This window comes from Labrus bergylta, chromosome 18, assembly GCF_963930695.1.
Source record: "Labrus bergylta chromosome 18, fLabBer1.1, whole genome shotgun sequence".
Taxonomy (NCBI): Eukaryota; Metazoa; Chordata; class Actinopteri; order Labriformes; family Labridae; genus Labrus; species Labrus bergylta.
In genome coordinates, this window is record NC_089212.1 from 5,975,715 (window position 1) to 5,995,575 (window position 19,861).

The window sequence follows — 19,861 nt, forward strand, 5'->3', positions numbered from 1 at the left end:
CTTCATTTTACTGCCATCTACTGTTCCACTGATGGTGCCTCATTCAATGAATACCATTATACAGTATTTCTCATTTATAAATAAAAGTTAATGTCAAGCCAAAAGCAGCTGCCAGCTTCACAACATGTCCACAAAATAAATACGTCACCAAAACAATTAAATATTGTAAAATGATGTGTGTCCTAGTTACTGCTTATGTAACAGGGTCGAATATGAAGGTGTCTATTTCACTGTTTTCTTTTAAATAATTAAACAAAATTACCCGGAAATTGTCTGTTTTGTCTTGTTTTTAGTCTGCAGCCCCTTCTTCCTTTGTTTTCTTCTTCTTTGGTTATTATATCTTATTTTAAAATATTTTTATTGAGTTTTCAGCAAACTAGTACAAAGAAATAATCACACTCACAAGAAAACAGCAGGAGAGAAAAATAAGTAAACAAATAAAAGTAACAGATTAGCTTTGTTGTGCATATGCTGCAATGGTATACATATCTTACATACTTAGCATATAGAATACCCCTATGTGTCATTGCAGCAGGATGCATAAATGAAAGCAAATTGATTAATACAATCAGCAAGAAAGGGTGAAGAGAAAGAACATTTGTTTGCATAATAGTCTAAGAAGGGGTGCCAAGGTTTTTTAAATCTCTTCAATGGTCCCTGAACCGTAGTTTAAGAACTGACATAACCTTGCAAATCTAGCTAGAATGATATGGAGGGGTTGGTGATTTCCAATTAAGCAGAACAAGCCTGCGGGCTAATAATGTTGAAAATGCTATCAAATCTGACTGTCTGGATATCCCATTGTTGCTATAGGGACAACCCCAAAAGTTGCAATAACAGGGTCTTGATCAAGAGTCCGTTCACATATGTATGAAATTGTATTGAACATGTCTGAACAGAATGTGTTTAATTTTGTGAATGTCCAAAACATGTGACCTAAAGTAACAAGTAAAGTTCTTTGGTTATTATTATAAAATCGTTTTGCCCCCTTCCTTCTGACCTTTTGTACAATTCCCTGTGGGAAAGGATCTGCAACAGACTGGGAAGTTAAAATGGAGAGTTTTGTCTGTGCTTCCCTTTGCCACACAACACAACACAGAAATCCACCGGTCACTTATTAAAAAAGGTAAAGTGAGCGTGCTATGTCTGAGTGTTGGCAGTTGTACGTTTTTTTCTTTTCCACTATTAAGAAAAAAAAAGGATAATATTTTTAATCAATTTCTGTTTGACATTATAGAAAAATAATTTCTGTCAAGATCAAACTTGTCTAAAAGAAAATATGAATACAATAATTAGACCAATTTGAATAGCTCCTTAAAATATGGTTTTCTTTTAGGTTTATATATTCAAAACAAATTTTCATATGCGTGTTCCTCCATTTATTATTTTTTTATAAATTGCTGAACTCCTATTCATTATTAAATTTCATTTTCGTCACTGTTAATTGTATGTGTCCACACTCCTGACGCTAGGGGGCAGTAACGATACTGTCAGTCGGAGTCTAACCATTTTTTAGAAGAAGGAAAAAAAAGAACCAATCAGAATCGAGGAGTGGCAGAAGCAGGAAGTCCTCACACCGAGCAAACAAACAGGAGAAACAAATCAATGGGAGGCATATCATCGTAATCTTTTATCTTTTATTGAAAGGTAAGATGTTTAAGAAGGCATTGTTGTACTCAGGTAGCGTCGGAACACTATTTCATTTAATTTTCTGCTCATTCTTGCTGGATTTTAACTTGAAATCATGTTTTATTTCATGTCGTACCAAACATATGTTTTAAAATATACCACATTTAATTGGCTACACATTTTTTTTTAGATGTGCACACCTCATAAATATGACTCTGTAAATGTGTAATAACAGAAATCACTCATTCTTTTTTTTAAATCAGCAGTGAAATGGAAATAGCAGCTTTTCTTACATTATCTGTTTGACTTGTGTTACATCTGATTTAAACTGTGTGTGCTGCTGGAAACTTCAAGTTATTTTAGGATGAATTAACTGTGTCCATATTTTTCTAAATGTGGACATGATTACAACACCTGCACAGCTTGCTCTTTAACCCCTGACGAGGATGGTTGACCTTTGAACCCTGCTGATAACCTCTATCCTCTCTTAGAGCCAGCTGAAATACAGAGTTAGGTTTTAGTGACAGTATTGCAACTGGACCCTTGAAATAGATGTGTATTGCTGTAGTTACCATGTAAGGGGACACATTAATACAGTTACTAATGACGTACTTGTTGTGTTTTTTGTCCTTCCAGCTGTAGAAATGGAGAACATGGTGACAGACAGAAGAGATGAACCACAGACAGAGTTTCTCTACTGCTCTGGAGCCGTCACTGAGGTGCTCAGATTTGGCTCCCCTCAGTTACACTCCGGACACAAAGTGCTTTTTCTCATCATTCCAGGTGAGTTGGACAAATCATTTATTTTTTTACATGATTAAAGTTTGAGTTAGAGAGAAACTATTTTTCTCTACGATTTCTCAACATGTCCAGTACTTGTTGCATAAATTGACAATAAAGAACACATTATTTTAATATAGACATGAACATAATATCAACGACATTTTGCTTATGCTATGTGTCCAGTCTTGTAGAGGGGCCCTTTCTCAAAGATCTAGATTCATGGGTTAGATGATTTCATATGCATATTTTAAAGTATAACCACCTAAATCTGTTACATATTGCATTTTGCATATTCCCTCTAAATCCACCACAATCAAAGGTGTCACAAAAATTCTTACTAGCCCCCCGGAGTGGGAATCACCAGAGGCCCCACCATACCGTATTATCACAAAACTTCCTGATTCGATATTATTGCCATTTTAAACATTTTATGATATGCTGAGAATTGAGATACAATATGTTGTTTTAAATCACAAGCTTCTCTGAGGTATCTAAACATCATGCTTTATACCACTTTTCCTTGTGCTGATCTTCTGCTTCCTCCCTAACAGGTAACCCAGGTGCCGTCGGCTTCTACAGAACCTTCATGCAAACAATTCACAGTACGTTTGGATACCAGCACCCGGTGTGGGCAGTAAGCCACGCTGGACACTGTGTACCCCCAGATTCTATGGACATGATAGAAGGTATGCACACTTATTGTAACCCTAAAACACACACAGTGAAAGTTCAGAGGAGAAAGGACCAAGCAGCAAGTTTAGTTTTCTTCCTCTTCATGCAGATCCCTCCTCAGCGGCAGAGGGTGACGTGTTTGGTATCAGCGGGCAGATCGAACACAAGTTGGCTTTCCTTAGGAAACATGTCCCCAGAGAAACCAGTCTGGTGCTGGTGGGACACTCCATCGGCTGTTACATTATTCTGGAGATGATGAAGAGAGATCCTGAACTCAAGGTGAGTCACATGTTGTTCATTTTTAGGGTTACATATTACATCATCTGACCAAAGACAACAAAATATGTATCCCTCCAAATCACTAAAACCATCTCAGTGTCACACAGTAAAGAGAACGGATGCTGTTTTTTTCATTTATTAAGAGAAAAAAAATCTTAAAGCGAGCAGCCAGTCAGATACTTCAGATGAAAAAAAAACTTGTGCCATGTCAGGATTGACCTGTTGTTGTCTCTCAATCTTTTACCTCCTTTGATTGGTCTGTTTTGATTGTGTGTTCTGTAACCTTCCTGTTTACAGATTCTAAAGGCTGTCATGCTGTTTCCGACCATTGAGCGCATGGCTCAGACTCCTCAGGGGAAGGTCATGACTCCTGTGCTGTGTCAGATGCGCTATGTGGCCTACCTGCCAGTCTTCCTGCTCTCTCTGCTGCCCGACCGACTCAAAACCAGTCTGATTAAACTGGTGTTCAGTGGCATCAAATGTCTGGACCAAACTGTTGTCCAGCCTACTGTAGGTCTGCTCAGTGGAGACTGTGCAGGTGGGTTATTCTTAAACTCCTGTGATGCTTATAATGTGAAGTCTTTTTAGACTGTGTGTTAACACTATGCAGGGCTGAATCAATGTATTTAAAGCAAGAATGAGCGACTTGTGTGACGAGTCTTTGCACATCATATTTAGTGTTTTTTTTGCGACTCAGATAAATAAGTGATGTGCGTGTGTTTGTTGACTTTCTCTTTACAGCTTGATTCTTACTGCATTATAAAAAAATATGTAATTGAGTGTAGACCAAGCGGCAACCTCCGGTGTTGAAAAATGAAGCCGATGCGGAAGCACACATTCCTGCAGTTTGTCGAGTGTCCACTAGAGGCAGCCTGCAGACAGACAGGAAGTCACATACACACCCATTTTAAAAAAAGCCTGTTTTTTACAGCAGTAATTAACATGTTTACAGCATGGTATGAAAAATGAAAGATTAGCTCATGTCTCGATTGGCACACACTGTATGGGAGGGGGATTTTGATGACTTATCCGTTTAGTTTTTATGAAGTATAAGAGTTAATCACAATAAGACGCGGAGCTGATGTGACAGGCGAGTGTAACGGTTTGTCAGGAGGCTTTAAACCCGCCTCAGCTCCAGCTCTCAGCCTGTCATTAGGTTGACTGAAAGTTAGTGTGAGACAGGATTTCCAGCATGGAGATCGCCATCGATGAGACTCCAGCGCCCCCTGCAGGAACAGATTGATGCCGTGACTCATAATGTCCGTTAATATTTACAGTCTATGGTCGGCACCCAAATCAAATATGAACTGCCCGTCACACCTTTGCAATAACAGAGATGTAAAGTAGATACATGTTGGTTGAGATGAATGATAAAATGCATGTTAAAGAGGTTTGACACTTTGAGCCTTGATGTTGAGTGTCTTTAATAGCAGTGCCTGTGTTTGTGTTTCTTTCTGCAGCAAATGCTATGTACATGGGGGGCCAGGAAATGAGGAAAGTTCTGGAAAGAGACAACATAACCATCAAGAACAACCTGGGAAAGGTAAGAAAAGGACCCGTTAATGTGACTAGTGTCTGCACTTAACCACATAATCACATCAGACATAAAATCATCTTTGCTTGAATTCATGTGTTGATGTTTGTGTTCCCACTCTCAGCTGATATTTTACTACGGAGCCACAGACCACTGGTGCCCCGTTCAGTATTTTCACGACATCAAACAGGACTTTCCACACGGAGATTTCAGGCTGTGTGAAAACGGGTTCAGACACGCCTTCGTCCTGGACACTGGGAGAGAAGTTGCCAAAATGGTGGTTGAATGGATCCGTGGAGATTTAAGGACATGAATCTGAAAATATGTGATATGAACGCTGTGGAAGAGTCTCAATGTCCCGAGGCAGAGGGCGTTTTTTTATTTGCAGTGGTCAAGCAATGGAAAAGAGAAGGAGAGCTTGATGCAAAGAAAATATCAAATATAAACATACTAATATATTTTTATTGACGTGGTGTTGAGCTATTCATTTAAACTGGCCGCTGATATAAAGTGGTTTCACTTTTTAGAGAAGTGATCAGTGTTGTATTTATACATCTAAAGCACGATTGTAGCACTTATTAGTATTTTAAGTGCTAGTTTTCACTTTTGACCACTTCATTTCACATTCCTCTTTACAGTTGCGAAAAAGATGTTTGAGTTTTTGAATCTACCTGAACAATGACTTCAACAGCACCTGCAATTAAGGTTGTCAAAATGTTCGATACTTTTGGATACCATGAGTTTTAAATGCTACAATTTTAATGATCGAGCCCGTTCCGATAATATCGGTCGATGTTAGCATATCCAGTGACTATCAGTATCGGCTAATTTTTTCGCACATATGCGACGATAATACTCGATTTATTACCAGTCAAACTGCATTATCGTTGGATTACACTAGCAGTTCTCAGTCACCAGCAGAGGGCGCTATATGGATTACAATAAGCGTTATTACTCCAGAGTGACAAGCCGTGGTGCACCTACATGCAAAGTTACTTTCCTGTTGAGTGACCAGCTTGTCTTGATTCTGTAAATCTTCTCCACAAATGTTGATAACTGCTTTTGAGGGATCAACACATTTGATCTGTTTATTGAGATCTATTTATCTCTACAGATCGAACATAGATTCAAAAAGATATCGGCCGATATAAACCCCCGAATCAGACATTTTTCCTTCCCAATGTCGATAGCGGTAACAGCCCCAAGAATTTCATATCGGTCGGGCCCTACTTTAAAATACTTCAGATCTTCAGTCGTACTCTTAAACCCAAAGCTGCCTGCGGGGTTGAGATAGAGAGAAGTGGTGGTCACAGGTCGGTTCACCTGGATCATATTTGTCATGTCACTGACTAAAGTGCACAGATAAAATGCCAATGAGTTTGCTTGCAATATTTTCTTAATTTCAAACAACATCGGGTGCCTAGGACCTTTTTTTGTGTTGTTGCCATGGCATCCAGACGGGTATTGATATTGTTTGATTCTCACCTGTATCATACTGAAGTTTAAAGTTGTGGTGCTGTGAAACACATATGCCTTTTTGATTTTCAACCTATTTTCATCCACCGTGTCTGTGACACATCAGAGCTTCTTTTATCAATAAAGGAACGAGAACTCCTGGACTGACATATTTATTTCAACAAGAGCATCACAAAGGTGATAAGAACCAGTGGAAAAATACGAGACACTTTCAGGTTTGTGAAACTCTACAGCGAGCTTTGACAAAAGGTTTATTTAATGTTTGCATGACCGTTGGACATTGAAAATTAGAACTAAATGAAACTCATGACAGCGGAAATGTCACTCAGTTGAGTTTATTGCAAAATGTACCAACTCTTTAATTTGTTCTTGTGTGTGGTTAAATGTTTCTGAGGCGAAGACTGAAACGGCAGTATACAAACATTCTGCCTATAATGACCTGAAAATTGGACTTTTTTTTCCCACAGGGACAATAATGTACTATATATTTAAAATGTTTAAAGTTTTAAGAATTAATGTTTATAAACTCATTTAATTTATGCAAATAAAAGCACACTATCTGTATTTTGAAGTGATTGTAAGATTTTACAGAGAGATGAGATACACACCTGACCTCTCTCTCTCTGACCGATCACAAAGCTAACGTCCTCTCAAGCAACAACGACTGCTTTTTTTTTTTTTTTTTCATGTCTCATCAGCATCATCAGAGTCACAGCTACTCCTCCTCTTCCTCTTCCCACTGTCCTGATCCTCATGTCCTTCATGGTACCCGACTGTCTGCCCTGCTCCAGTCCTTTGTTGAGACGAGGGGGTTTCCGGGAAGCTCTGTCCTGGCCCCAGCACCTGCCTGACAGTCACATTCACCCTGGAGCTCTGGATGTACCTGCAGCACACCTTCCAGTCCTCCTCTGACACCGGCTTCACCACAGAGCCGTCCTGATTGGAGGAAGCCGGGCTGCAGCACTCCGTCTCTAGAGCCGCTTGTCCCTCAGGAGCTGGAAGGATGCGCGGGACGGCGTGGTAAAGCAGCCGGCTCTCTCCAGACATCACCATCATGTCCCCGCTGTGCATGAACATGGCTGTAGGAGGGTCCTGTCTGCGGGTTCCTCCGAGCAGGAAGATCGACGACTGCCCGAAACTGCCAGGAGAAAAAAACAAAAAAACAAGTATGGAATATTTTTCTGGCGCTAACCAAGCAATTATCACTTCATCTTTTCTGAATCTAACCGCCTGAATTGGTGCTTAAACTAAACAGCAACGACTGCATAGGTGTTTAGATCTTGACGTGTATATTAATACCTTCCTAAGCAGTGGGGGGTTTGAAATTTGAAAACATAGACATGTTTTAAATACTTTCGTTATTACATTAGAATTGCTCAAGTTCATTTTGGCCGGCAGCTGTGGATGGGTTTGTAATGGCTCATGTGTGATCCTGAGGTAAGACCAAGCTGAAGTGCAGGAGGAAGCAACAGAGTCCTCTATAAGACGCTTTAATGGGAATATTTGCTTTTATATCAATGCTACGTGTAGTTCAACAGAATTACAATATGACCTGAAGACTGGTGAAGAACATACAGACGAACAGGAAACATAATGCAGCCGTTTAATTTGTGCACTGTGCAGCAGTCACAGGATATAACCGTCACCACCCTCTCCCACTCGCTTGAGGGGAAATATCGGGACATTATCCTGCTGCGTCCTCACATCAGCTCACTCAGACTTACTGCGGAAAAAATACTAGGGGTCTGTCAGGGGAAACTCCGGTTGAACTGTGAGTGCAACAGCTCCTCCTGCAAGTGTGAACGTCCTATAAGAGCCTTTCATGGTTGGAAAAAAAAGATCCTTCCTAGACAAAAAAGGTAATCTCTGAAATGATCATTCAGTAATACAGTGGAAGAATCCAGCACCTTTAGTGGACTCATTTTGATTGAGCTAATTTGGACCTGAGGACATTATGGCTGACTCATCTAGTTGAGCAGTTCTTACAGCCGACTCTAAATATGAGAAAAAAAAAAGACTGGAGCACTCTTCCCCCTCTCACCAGAATGACAGCAGGGGGCGGCTGTGATCCAGTTCCGACTCATCCACGTGGATACCCAGAGAAGAATCCGACCTGTAGTAGTTGAGGATGCCAGCCTCTGCGTTGAACCCTGGGAACCCACAAGCAGCTGTGACATGTTCGGACAGTGAGTGGAGATCTTCAGGGAAGGGAGTGTGATGATCGGCAGAGTACGTCTGTGAAAGAAACGACCCAGGAAACATTTTGAATAAAATAAAACGATGACCTCAAAACTTTAGTGGGACTGAAAACAATGAATGTTTGTGACAGGAGATGAAACGATGTGTAAACGACAAACATAAAGATCTCTCTGTTCAGCTCTAATGAAGGCAAGGACTTTAGAGTAGCTTACCTTTGTATCCCAGTTGTAATGATAGCCCAGAGTGACCCAGCGCAGCTTTTCCAGAAGAGTCTTTGGATCTCTTTTTCCAGACGGAGAACTGTAAAGGGGGTCAAAGGAAAGTTCATTCATGACGCATCACACATACTAGCAGTTATGTCAATCTACTTTTTCTAATTCTAGCACAGAGACGGTTAACTTGTCCAGGTTTTGGATCACAAAGACCCAGTTTGAATCCTCAGAGGTGGTTAAGGAGCACATCTGTTCTGACCTGAGGCCACGCAGACTCTTCCCCCAGATGTCCTGCGTTTCAGACGGAGACATGTGCATGTCCAGGTTGCAGACGTTGGGCTTCTGAGGGTACGTCTTCAGACACCGTCTGACCCAGGACGGCTGGGAGCCCAGCAGGAACGGGTTAGAGATGAAGATGAATCCTGAACAACACAAAGGCATCCTGCTGATTGACACACTGGAATTCTGTGAGCTATCTGTTCTGTTTCAGATAAACTCTGTCACGATACCAGAGCTTTAAATGTTTACTTTAGTACTGCTTTACGTGTATGATAATAAATATTATCTATTTGAGTTTTCTGTCCATCTTTCCTGCAGGTACCTGGGAACCCCTGCAGACCGAAGGCTCTCCATTCCCTGACAGGTCGAAGCCCAACCCGTGCACCCTCCACATCACTCACTGCAGACGGGTCCAGTTTGGCTGGGACTATCTGTCAATCACACAGAAACAAACACACTAAAGGAAACATCCAATACAAGTCCTGCAAATTATCTACACAATTGCCAAAATACTAAAACGTTTGCAATATTTGTGTGCACTTCAGACAGTGCTCTTTCTACTTCATCAAGGCAGCTTTTGGATGAAATCATCAGACTGAAGATCTATATGTATATAAAACATTCCTTGTTTTCCATACTAAAGGAGATATCGTTCAAGACAACCTTAAAGGTAAATCACTTTATTATGCAGCCTGTAGACACTGAAAACCAGAAAACCAGACTGCTGTTAAATCTATGTGACCGAGTAAGAGTCATAAATGTCCCCTGGCTGTGCGCAGAAGTGTCCACACAGTTCAAAAACATCAGTCTGTCTAACTCAGCCTCAGTCATGTTCTTCTCTTTCTGTTTTTTTGTCTCTCATGGACACTTTCCCGACACCTTGTCACTGGGTAGACCTCTGGAGAAATCAATCACATCGCTGAAATCTGGCGGAGGATTTCTTCTCTTGTAGAACTTGAATATTTTTCTAAATGCATCTTCTCCACTCTCCACCATGGCAGCCGCCATCTTGGCCATGACGTAACCCGCCTGTCAACCTCTTCTTCTTCTACTGCTTCGTTTTCGTCTTCTTCTTCCTCAAATTAATTTCTGGCAGGCTGTACACTTTAGAGTATAATGCTGCCCTCCACAGTCTAGGAGTATGTACTTAATTCATATCTTATAATCAGGCCAGTAGCATCTAAAGCCGGTTCCAGGGCGCGTGTATATATATATATATATATATATATATATATATATATATATATATTTTTTTTTTTAAATCTATTTTATTTTATTTTCACAGTTTTTTAAAACTTCAATTTAATTGAATACGAAAGTATCTACCCGTTTTTATTTAAAGCACAAATGATGACCTAAAAAAAGTATAAATCATTATAAATTCTACATAAAATATGTTAACAACAATAATAATAATAATAATAATGATAATAATAATAATGATAATAATAATAATAATAATAATAATGATAATAATAATAATGATAATAATAGGTTCATTAAAAGCTCTGACGATAAACTTTTTAGTCCTGCAAATCCTCCCAAAATGTCATGGAGTACATACAGCAGAAAAAAAGATGGTCTGTTTTTTCAGTTTCAGCATCACTAAAGCTGCAGGTCTTGTGATTGATATTAAATAGTATTCTAATTCATTGGATATATCAATATTTAAAAAAAAATTAGGAATATACTTATTTAATTGAAATAGTACTGAAATTGGTCTGTTAGCTGAGGTGCCCTTGAGCAAGTCACCAAACCACTGACTGCTCAGGCGCTCTCTCATGTGCAGCCTCTCACTCTGACATCTTTCCAAAAGTTCAGGGTCCTGTTTGTACATGTGTGTGCGCTCCATCCTGTGTGTGTGTGTAGCATGACACAATGACAGTGTAAAAGTAATTTTCCCTCGTGGGAATAATGATATGATATCTTCTTCTCCTCTTAAATTGCACAATGTACTCTAGAAGTTAACATAATGTTGCACACAGGACTACGGAGTGACGTAAAGCCTTGTGTGTGTTAGCATTTGTATCAAAAGTAAAACTTTTAAGTAGCTGCATTCAATTCAGTTATAAGTCATAAAGGTTTTTTTTTATGTATAAATTAAAATAGCACAATTTAAAAAACTAGAGAATTAAGTATATAGCTAATTCCAGCAGAGGGCAGTAATGCGCGGAATGAATGAAGCTGCCCCTTTAAAGAAGTAGAAGAAGAAGAATTGTGCTTTACGGAATGACGTCATAGGTCAGACGCACAGTACACGAAACATGGCGGCGCAAACGAAGAAAGTGTTCGAGATTTTCGTGACTAAAGTACCATGGACCATATCCTTCAGTGAGTGTATTTAACATTTTATTTCATATTTCAGATTTAGACCAAGTGAAGTCTGCGTCAGTAGCCTCTAGCTTAATGTTTACACTTTATTATTCCGTCATCAATGTTTAGTGCGTTAACCTCTGCATGAGGAGACCACATGATGTGCAGGATGACATTGAAACAACAACATATTTGACTTTGATAACAAGTGAACTGTTCCCTCTCTAAAGGGAGACATCCCTGCAGATCTATTAAGTTTGTTGATACAGGTGGATCCCAGAGGTTACACAAGGCTTGTTGAATAATGCTGCATCACTGCTGGTAGCTCACATGTGTATATATATATATATATATATATACACACACACACACACACACACACACACACACACACACACACATGAACTCACAGTTTGTTGTCCTGTTTGTTTGTTTTTCAGAGGAGATGAGGGAGTACTTTGGACAGTTTGGTCAAGTTAAAAGGTGTATGATACCATTGGTAAGTTCTATCTCTGTGCATAGTTTTTGTTTAGTAGCTTACATTTAGTATTTTACACAATTGATTTATTGTGGATTGTGTATTTGTTATTAAATGATAAGAACAAGCTGTTTCCTTTTTTGTTCTACTACAAAAAATACTTTATTTCTCCCAGGGCAAATTTGTAGCCAGAAGTTACATGGATGGTACATATATCCATACATGAGTTGCCACAGAAGTGAAAAAGGAGACTGTAGTGTTTTGTAGCACGATATGTGACAGTAATTATAAATGTTATCTCAAAGTTTGATCAGACTATTAAGTACTGTTCACTGCAAACTGTTCTGTTAATGAAGAATCTGGGTCATGGTTATTGATCACAGTTTTCCATTAGCTCTATTTTCACCCACATTCAAACCATGATGTCAGTGATATATGTCCAGTGTGTGTAAAAATCAACATTGTTTTTGTGTGTGTGGCATCAGGACAGGGCAACAGGCTTCCATAAAGGTTATGGCTGGGTTGGATTCTCATCAGAAGAAGGATTAAACAATGCACTGCAGAAAGACCCCCACACTCTGGACGGAGCCAAGGTAAAAGAAACATGATCTCCGTCACCAGACAAGTTCTCATGGTTGTTGTTGGAGTATTTGTCATTACAACAAAGCAGCACATAAGACAAGGTTTCTGAAGTTTTATCAGAAACATAAAGATATAACCAGGCTCTGAATGGAGGGGTATTCTACAAAGCAAAGGTAACTTCAGGGTTAACTCTGGATTTTACAGTTTCACTCTGACGGTGGTTCACTTCTTACTGAGGTAGATTACATCTAAACTTAGGCACAACACCTCACCTGCTCTGGAGCAGGTTCTGCTCTGGGTGTAACTGTATGAAGCTCAGCCAATCAGATCTCTTGATCACAGACGTCTGTGAGCTGATAGTGAGAGGAGAGAGAGACCAAAAAACACTTTGTGCTTCTCGTATGACTTCTCATATAGAATATATTTTAATGAAAGAATGCTTTGTCCTATTTCTTCAGACTGATCAAAGCACTGGAGACGTTTTGAATTTTTAAGATTTACATTAAGCTTACTGAATGCTTTCAGTGATGTTCTTTCTAATCATTTTTACAAGCCCCATACCTTCATATAACTACGTCAGACATGCTACAAGGATTTTAAGATCTGTTGTGCACTTATGATAATAAAGTGATATAATAATCCTTTTAGAAGCACTTGCATGCAGTGGTTTTTTTCAACCAGTTCGTCCTGCATTTGCTGCTGCAGCTGTGTGATTTTAGTTTGGTTTATGTGTTTAACTTCTTGATATTACACAAAAATCATAGTTTGTTCTATGTTTGTGAAATATGACATCAGCTGGTCGTCATATGCTGCCGCCAACTCAGACCCTCTGATGTGAACACGCTCTGAGAAACTCGTGTTTTTACTAAAAATGCAACAGATAAAACGTGTATTTGTTGTCCCATTCTGATTTGCATGTCGACTATCCCCTTTCCTATTTGTCCTTTATTTCTTACACTTATAACACTTTATAACACTTTATAACAGAAGTTATAAATATTATTATGATAGTTATGAAAGTTACTCTAAAAGAGCTTCAGCAGCAGCAAACTACATACATACATTTGTGTCATGCTCAGTACCTTTATTTAAAGTGTACTTAACATAACAAAGTTTCAAAAGACATGGGTCAAAACCTGAAAAAAGCATGTGTGTATGATAACCTGAACTGATTTCATCTTTTGTTGTCGTTGTTTTTTTTTTAGCTCCAGGTCCAGAGGAACAGACGTCCGTTCACAGATCAGAAGACAAACAAAGACAGTGAATTTGACTGACTTTAAAGCAACAAATTAAAGATACTCTGTTGAAATTCTCAGACACAGAGTCTCTCAGTCTGCACCAACTGCTTGATATGTGACATGTTTCTAAATCTGTTTGGGCCCATAGGAAACTTAAGACCAAAACACAACCACTAGTATTTAATTTTCCATTCTGTATTCTCTGTTGGGCCCCTCCCTGAGAGTTTTCCTGCACATTTAGGGAGTTTGGGTCCGAGCATTTTTGTTTCTGTACTGATGGACACTATACAAATAAAATTGATTGATTGATTGATTGATCGATGGGATGAGCAGTGCTAATGGTATGTCTTTATTTATTGTCAGTGATGGCGCTGTGCTTCCTGTAACAATCCTGTCACATACTCTCAACAATACAAAGCAGATTTAAGCTTTCTTGAAAGGTCTATGAAGTGTTTGGCAATAAAAAAATGTGTTTTATTCTAATATGTGTTTTTTTGTTTGATTTGATGTAGTTTTTCATCGTAGGGTTTTTTCACTTGAATACTTCATCTCTACCTGTGGAAACCAAACTAAGAAAAACTTTTGGTAACCAGGGGGCAATAAACTCCTTCTGTCAAACAGGCACTCCAACCCAATAACACTCTGAAAATGTTCCCTCAGTTCTTGTTTCTATTTCTGACATGGTTCGCTGTTCAGGAGAATTTTATTGAAACAAATGTTTAATGCAACATTTTCTATAAGACACTCAGGTATCACTCTTTAATGATTACTCCTTATGATAGCTGAATGGTAAATATGTTTGTTTTACTCACAGGATAGGTTTGGATGTCATGGTTAAGATGAACAGATATTTCCAAGAGCTTCACTCGAGTCAAGCTGTCACTCTTCAGTTCTTTTTTTTCTCTGACCTCATATGACGTTTAATTGCATCAGCCATTTCATTTTCAGAACTCTTTAAATTAATAATGGGCAAAAATATAAGGATTATGAAAACCTTTCATACATACTCCATGTCTTTAGCAGGCTGTTTATTACTTTTATTATTTTATTTTGACAATGTATACTGTAGAACTTTAAATATTAAAATAGCTCAATTAATAAAATAAAAATAAAAAAAGGTTTACAAAGCAATCTACTGTTTTAAATCAGCAACACATGTATTCTTGTATTTTAGATCTCATGAATTATGTAGCCACTGTTTTCTTTTGATACCTTTGCATGAGTAACGCTTTCCTTTGAGGATAAGGATTGAAAAACTCTCAAGCAAGTAAACAGAATATGATATTTATTATACGCGATAATCATTTTTAACCTGTTGTTTAATTCATATTTTGTGGATTAGAAAAGATAAAAAAATTGAACTTGCCACTTACTGTCCCTTTAAGTGTCGCATGTGAATGATGTCACTGTGCGCGGTAGAGCTGTAGTTTAACATATTACTTAAACAAGGATTTTCACAGTGTATACATTGATTTATTAATGCATACACTTAGACTTTCTTTATGAACAACCTAAAATGAACCGTCTTACGTCACATTATCGTTCAAGTCTTGGGTGCAATTTCGATTCGGTGTAGTTTTTATCATTTGTGGTACTACATTGACCAGAATGCATCGCGCTCACGTGTCGTAACGTTCCTCGAGCGAAGAGGTCAAAACAAACCCGGTGATTGAAAGACAGTCAGCGCGTGTGGAGAGCACAGGTAAGACAGACACCTTTCTAACATGACGTAGTGTTTTGGTCGCTCGTGGTTTGAATGTCTGTGTGATTGTTTTGTAGTTTTTAAATAACATTACAATAACGTAGCTAGTCTTTGCGTAACACACATGCTCACTGTGACAGCGCCACATAGCCACAGACTGTACATGTTAAGCACACACCTTACACTGCTGTACTCTGTTATAACAGAGCTTTAACATCAAGACAGCTCCAAACTCAAACCTAAACCCAAACCACCCAGCAGCACTCAAATGACGTCATCTCCTCCGCTTCCTGTCCTCTTTTTGACAGGCACCCCGCTGCGTTGGGTGACAGGAAAACTTACTTTGAAATGTGTGATATATGTGAATGACTGACACAGGCTTAATAAAGTGGATGCCGAATTGAAAAGTGGGTTCGTGTGATGCCTAAAATGTGTCACATGTGAATTAAGTTCATTGAATATATCTGCACAAACAGTAAAACGTCTAATTGATACATTTTTAAAATGCAGAATGGTAAAGCAATTTGACTAAATGGGCATTTCACTAATTCCCTTTCACGTAGTCCTTTTTATATGTCATGGAGTGATATGAAGCTAAAGGTGAATGTGATAATTGCAGGATAAGTTATGTTTTGATGAGATAGATGTCAAAGCCTGCAGAAGATACTGACATATACCTGGCTAAGAGAAAGGCTGTAATAAAATCAAACAATTTGCAACACTGGTCATGACAGTTTCAGTGCTGAATGTCTGGATGTCAGAGGCACCATTATTTAGATTTTACCATATTAATCTTTCATTTTGTTTGTTTCGTGTCTTTGCTGAGATACAAAGTGATCCTTAACATGTCTTTCATACACAGCTAGTCATGAACGGTTGCCACTTTTACTAAAGTCAATGAGACATAAAAAAAAAGCTTTATATAAGTGCCTGTGTTCTGTTTTGCACCAAAACACCAGGTCAAATTGTATGTGTAATATGTGTAAATGTACTTGGCAATAAAAAAAACTATTCTGATTTTTCTGATTTTGGTCTTTAACTGCAGATAAATCATTGTTGCAGGAGAACAATCTCTACACACTGCTTTGCACCTGAACACAACATCACCACATGTCGAAAGAGAAATCAAGCTATTAAATGACTCTAGTTTTAGTGAGTCACAACTTTCCTCTAGTTCAATACTTACTGTAAAATATTTACTCACAGACATCTATTCTGACTGATTCTACTTCTTGTGGGGTCAAGTTTTGGTGCCTTTTGAGAACACTTCCAATTTTACAAAAAAGTTTGACTTGACAAGATTTGTTTTTGCTTACTCTGAAGGAGTGTGCCCTCTGCTGGTACATCTCAAGATAACACTTAATCTCACCCAGGAAGTTCTCTAGTTATACTGCAAGTGTCCTTTCCTAAATTTGCTTTGCAGCCAAGGAAACCTCTGGTGTTGAAAAATGAAGCCGATGCGGATGTGCAACATCCTGCAGTTTGTTGAGTGTTCGCTTGTGGCTGCCACCAGGAGTCACATACACACCCATTAAAAAAGCCTTTTTTTTTTTTTTTTTTTTTTTAGCAGAAATTAACATGTTTACAGCCTGGTTGTAAAATGGAAATAGGTCTGATTAACTCATGATGCGATCGGCAGACACAGTATGGAGGGGGATTTTTTTTTGATGACTCATTCGTTTAGATTTTATGAAGAATAAACATTATTCATAATCAGGTTTGTAGCTGACAAGATTGACAGGTCTGGGAAGTGTAACGGTTTGTCAAGAGGCTGAAAACCAGCCTCAGCTCCAGCTCTCAGACTGTTGTTAGGTTGACTGAAAGTTAGGGTGAGACAGCATTTCCAGCATGTAGACCTCCATACCCTCCATCATGCTGTGATGTTAACTCTCTCGTTTCTCTCACAGCACCCCTGATGGCTGGTCGACTCCTTAAAGTCTCCTCTCTGGCCACAGCAGTGTTCGCCTCCTCTGGGTTTTACTTCTACACCAAACAGCTGGACCTCAATGACCTCAGTGTGATCCGCTTCGGAAGAGCCGCGGCTACTGTGAGTACCTCTACAGGTGGTCTCACCTGGTTTTTATACACACAGACGACTCTGTTTGAACTCACTTACTGTGCAGCACCATGAGAACCTGCACAGCTAACCCCCTTTCTTTGCAGCCGATCACACCAGAACTTGTCATTTTAAACCCCTTCAGTTCTTGACATGTCACTGCCCCTTTTTGTCTGCAGACGGCGGTTATCAGCTATGACTACCTGTCTGCTTTCAAACATGTGGAGTACAACACGGAGGAGTACTGGGCACTCAAGTCAAAGGTACAGAAACACTCTAACATAGGGAACATTTGCACTGAGTCAAACTGGTTACAACTGCATTTAATGGCCACTTCATTGAAATACTTATGTGCAGGTGGAAAATGTTCAAATAGGAAGAAGCATTGGTCTTAAGATTTGTGTGGTTAGCAGTTAACTTACACATGGCAGCAGCAGTAAAATAAGGCTGCTAACTGGAAGCTCTAAACTCAAAACCAACCAGATTTACTAACAAGCTTGAACATTACTGCGAGCTGTCTTGAGGGACTTTTATGGTTCTGCTTTCCAGCACAGCTACACGTGTCGAACTAATCATTTAAGAACAGAACAAGGCTTGGTTTCAGGGACGAGGACGTCACTGCTGGCATGTGATCAGGGTTTGGCACACCACAGTGAAGTTTAAACCTCCTAAATGGTGTTCTTGAGTGCCCTGGGTAGATTTTCATGTTGTCTTGCATGATTTCAAATAGAAGCTGTGACCAATATATGTTGTTCTTTTTACAATATAAAACTTGTTCCATACTTTAGCAGTGCTTCAGAAATCAGAGTAAACATGACAACTTGAAGATGTCATCACTTTCAAGTTGATATGGAGAGGTTGTTTTGCTCATAGTTAAGACTACACAGCAGAGACAGAAGCCTCAGTAACGCCATAAAGAGACGCTTTGTGTTAGTGTTATTATGTCATATTTGGCATAGCTGCCTACTGTTCAGGAAGAAAACAAAAATGAACCATTCATGAGGCCGTAATGTTGCTCTCCAAACATTGACAATGCTGCGTTACCAGCTCTTATATATATGACAGTTAATCTCGTCCTTTCCTTGGAGGGTAAGATACTCCCTGACATTGTTGTCTCCACAGTCTTCTTCTTCTTGGAGTTAGGTCAAGTCCAACTTTGTTGTATTTCATCCACATGCAAGGTATACAGCTGAATTAAGTATTGTTTCTCACAGGCCAGGTACTCAGAAAAATAGTGCGCATAAAAAAACAAAAAAACATACATGAGACAAACAAGATTGAATAAATGGTTATGACTTTTTACTAGACCAAGAAACAAACAGAGAAAAACAGAAGACAGTGCTGGAGGTTCCTGCCTCGTCTGATAGTCTCTAAATTGTCTTAAAAGGACAAACAGAAGGTGAACGTTGAGACAAGCTCTCTCTCTCTCTCTCTCTCTCTCTCTCTCTCTCTCTGTCTTTAAAAGTAAGTAGATCACCCATTAAAGACCCCCCTGCTATCAGTATAAACAAACAAGAATTCATCCAGTTCATCAAAAAGAGGAGGATATTTATTTGAACAGAATAAAATCACAATGTTGTGAAGAAAAGATGAATTGTTCTACACCCTCCATAGTATTTTTGTACTATAAGACTGAAATATTAAAATACAGGGGTGGGGGGCTTTCACCAATTGCATGATATGGGCTAACCTGAATCCAAAGTTTGTTGTTTCAGATTTCATATGAACCTTAAGTATACATGAAAAGATGATCAGCCTGTGTCTTATTTCAGCGTGCACTTTATTCATAGTTAAATCCAGCAAAGATGCCACCAACGGATAAAGGTAATAACAGTAAATGCCATGTGATGTGCAGCGAGCGATGAGTGCTGGCGGTTGTTAAAAGGCCACAGCTCAGTCAGGCTCACTCAGGAGACGGCTGCTGAAAGGTCAGAGACCACCTACTCTGACAGAAAGTGCACCGAGAGCTCCACTGCAGCAACAGAGCTGCACTGAACCTTGAAGAGCATGGTTCAGCATGGCTGGCCTTTTGTGTGTGTGACATGCACCTACACACACACACACACACACACACCTACACACACAGACACCAGGTTCAGCCCCTCGGGCCTCGCTGGTCAAGCCTGGCTACCTCTGCTGATTAGAATTAATGCTTGCTGCTGATTTAATACAGAGCGCAGGCTCGCCTCCTCATTATTATGAAGTCATAGAGGTGAGCAGACAGCACAGTGGCTCCAAGCTTGTTTTGGGTCTTTATGCTGCTTATTGTAGTGCAAACAGAGGACAGGAAGGAGACATAACAGGAAGGACAGACACTTGAAGGAAATTGATCCAGTTCTTTAAATATGATTACGTTTAACTCGTACAGTGAGCAATACGTGGCCCACCGTAACGACCACACACAATACAGTGATAATTGATATTCTGCA

General features: G+C 39.2%; 4 protein-coding genes across 4 annotated transcripts in view; 3 read left to right on the top strand and 1 right to left on the bottom strand.

Annotated features, from left to right (window-relative positions):
* Nucleotides 1-1,537: 1,537 nt before the first annotated feature.
* ldah (lipid droplet associated hydrolase) lies at nt 1,538-6,514 on the top strand. The gene is made up of 7 exons (XM_020641269.3): nt 1,538-1,647; nt 2,266-2,412; nt 2,964-3,098; nt 3,194-3,363; nt 3,661-3,901; nt 4,824-4,906; nt 5,022-6,514. The coding sequence occupies exons 2-7, from the start codon at nt 2,274-2,276 to the stop codon at nt 5,208-5,210; spliced, it is 957 nt and encodes a 318-aa protein (XP_020496925.2). The 5' UTR covers nt 1,538-1,647; nt 2,266-2,273; the 3' UTR covers nt 5,211-6,514.
* A 65-nt stretch (nt 6,515-6,579) lies between these two features.
* alkbh1 (alkB homolog 1, histone H2A dioxygenase) lies at nt 6,580-10,113 on the bottom strand. Its single transcript, XM_020641268.3, has 6 exons — nt 9,943-10,113; nt 9,386-9,494; nt 9,044-9,206; nt 8,785-8,872; nt 8,415-8,608; nt 6,580-7,511 (listed from the first exon to the last, which is right to left on the bottom strand). Exons 1-6 carry the CDS (start codon nt 10,078-10,080, stop codon nt 7,058-7,060), a joined length of 1,146 nt encoding a protein of 381 aa, XP_020496924.2. The 5' UTR covers nt 10,081-10,113; the 3' UTR covers nt 6,580-7,057.
* Nucleotides 10,114-11,263: 1,150 nt separating this feature from the next.
* slirp (SRA stem-loop interacting RNA binding protein) lies at nt 11,264-14,157 on the top strand. Its single transcript, XM_020641267.3, has 4 exons — nt 11,264-11,394; nt 11,817-11,875; nt 12,340-12,447; nt 13,642-14,157. Exons 1-4 carry the CDS (start codon nt 11,328-11,330, stop codon nt 13,708-13,710), a joined length of 303 nt encoding a protein of 100 aa, XP_020496923.1. The 5' UTR covers nt 11,264-11,327; the 3' UTR covers nt 13,711-14,157.
* A 1,159-nt stretch (nt 14,158-15,316) lies between these two features.
* Nucleotides 15,317-19,861, top strand: part of adck1 (aarF domain containing kinase 1) — a 69,319-nt gene continuing 64,774 nt past the window's right edge. Inside the window, exons 1-3 of the mRNA XM_020641250.3 lie at nt 15,317-15,376; nt 17,284-17,423; nt 17,612-17,695. Of these exons, the coding sequence (XP_020496906.2) occupies nt 17,292-17,423; nt 17,612-17,695 (216 nt within the window). The 5' untranslated portion in view covers nt 15,317-15,376; nt 17,284-17,291. The remainder of the gene's footprint in view (nt 15,377-17,283; nt 17,424-17,611; nt 17,696-19,861) is intronic.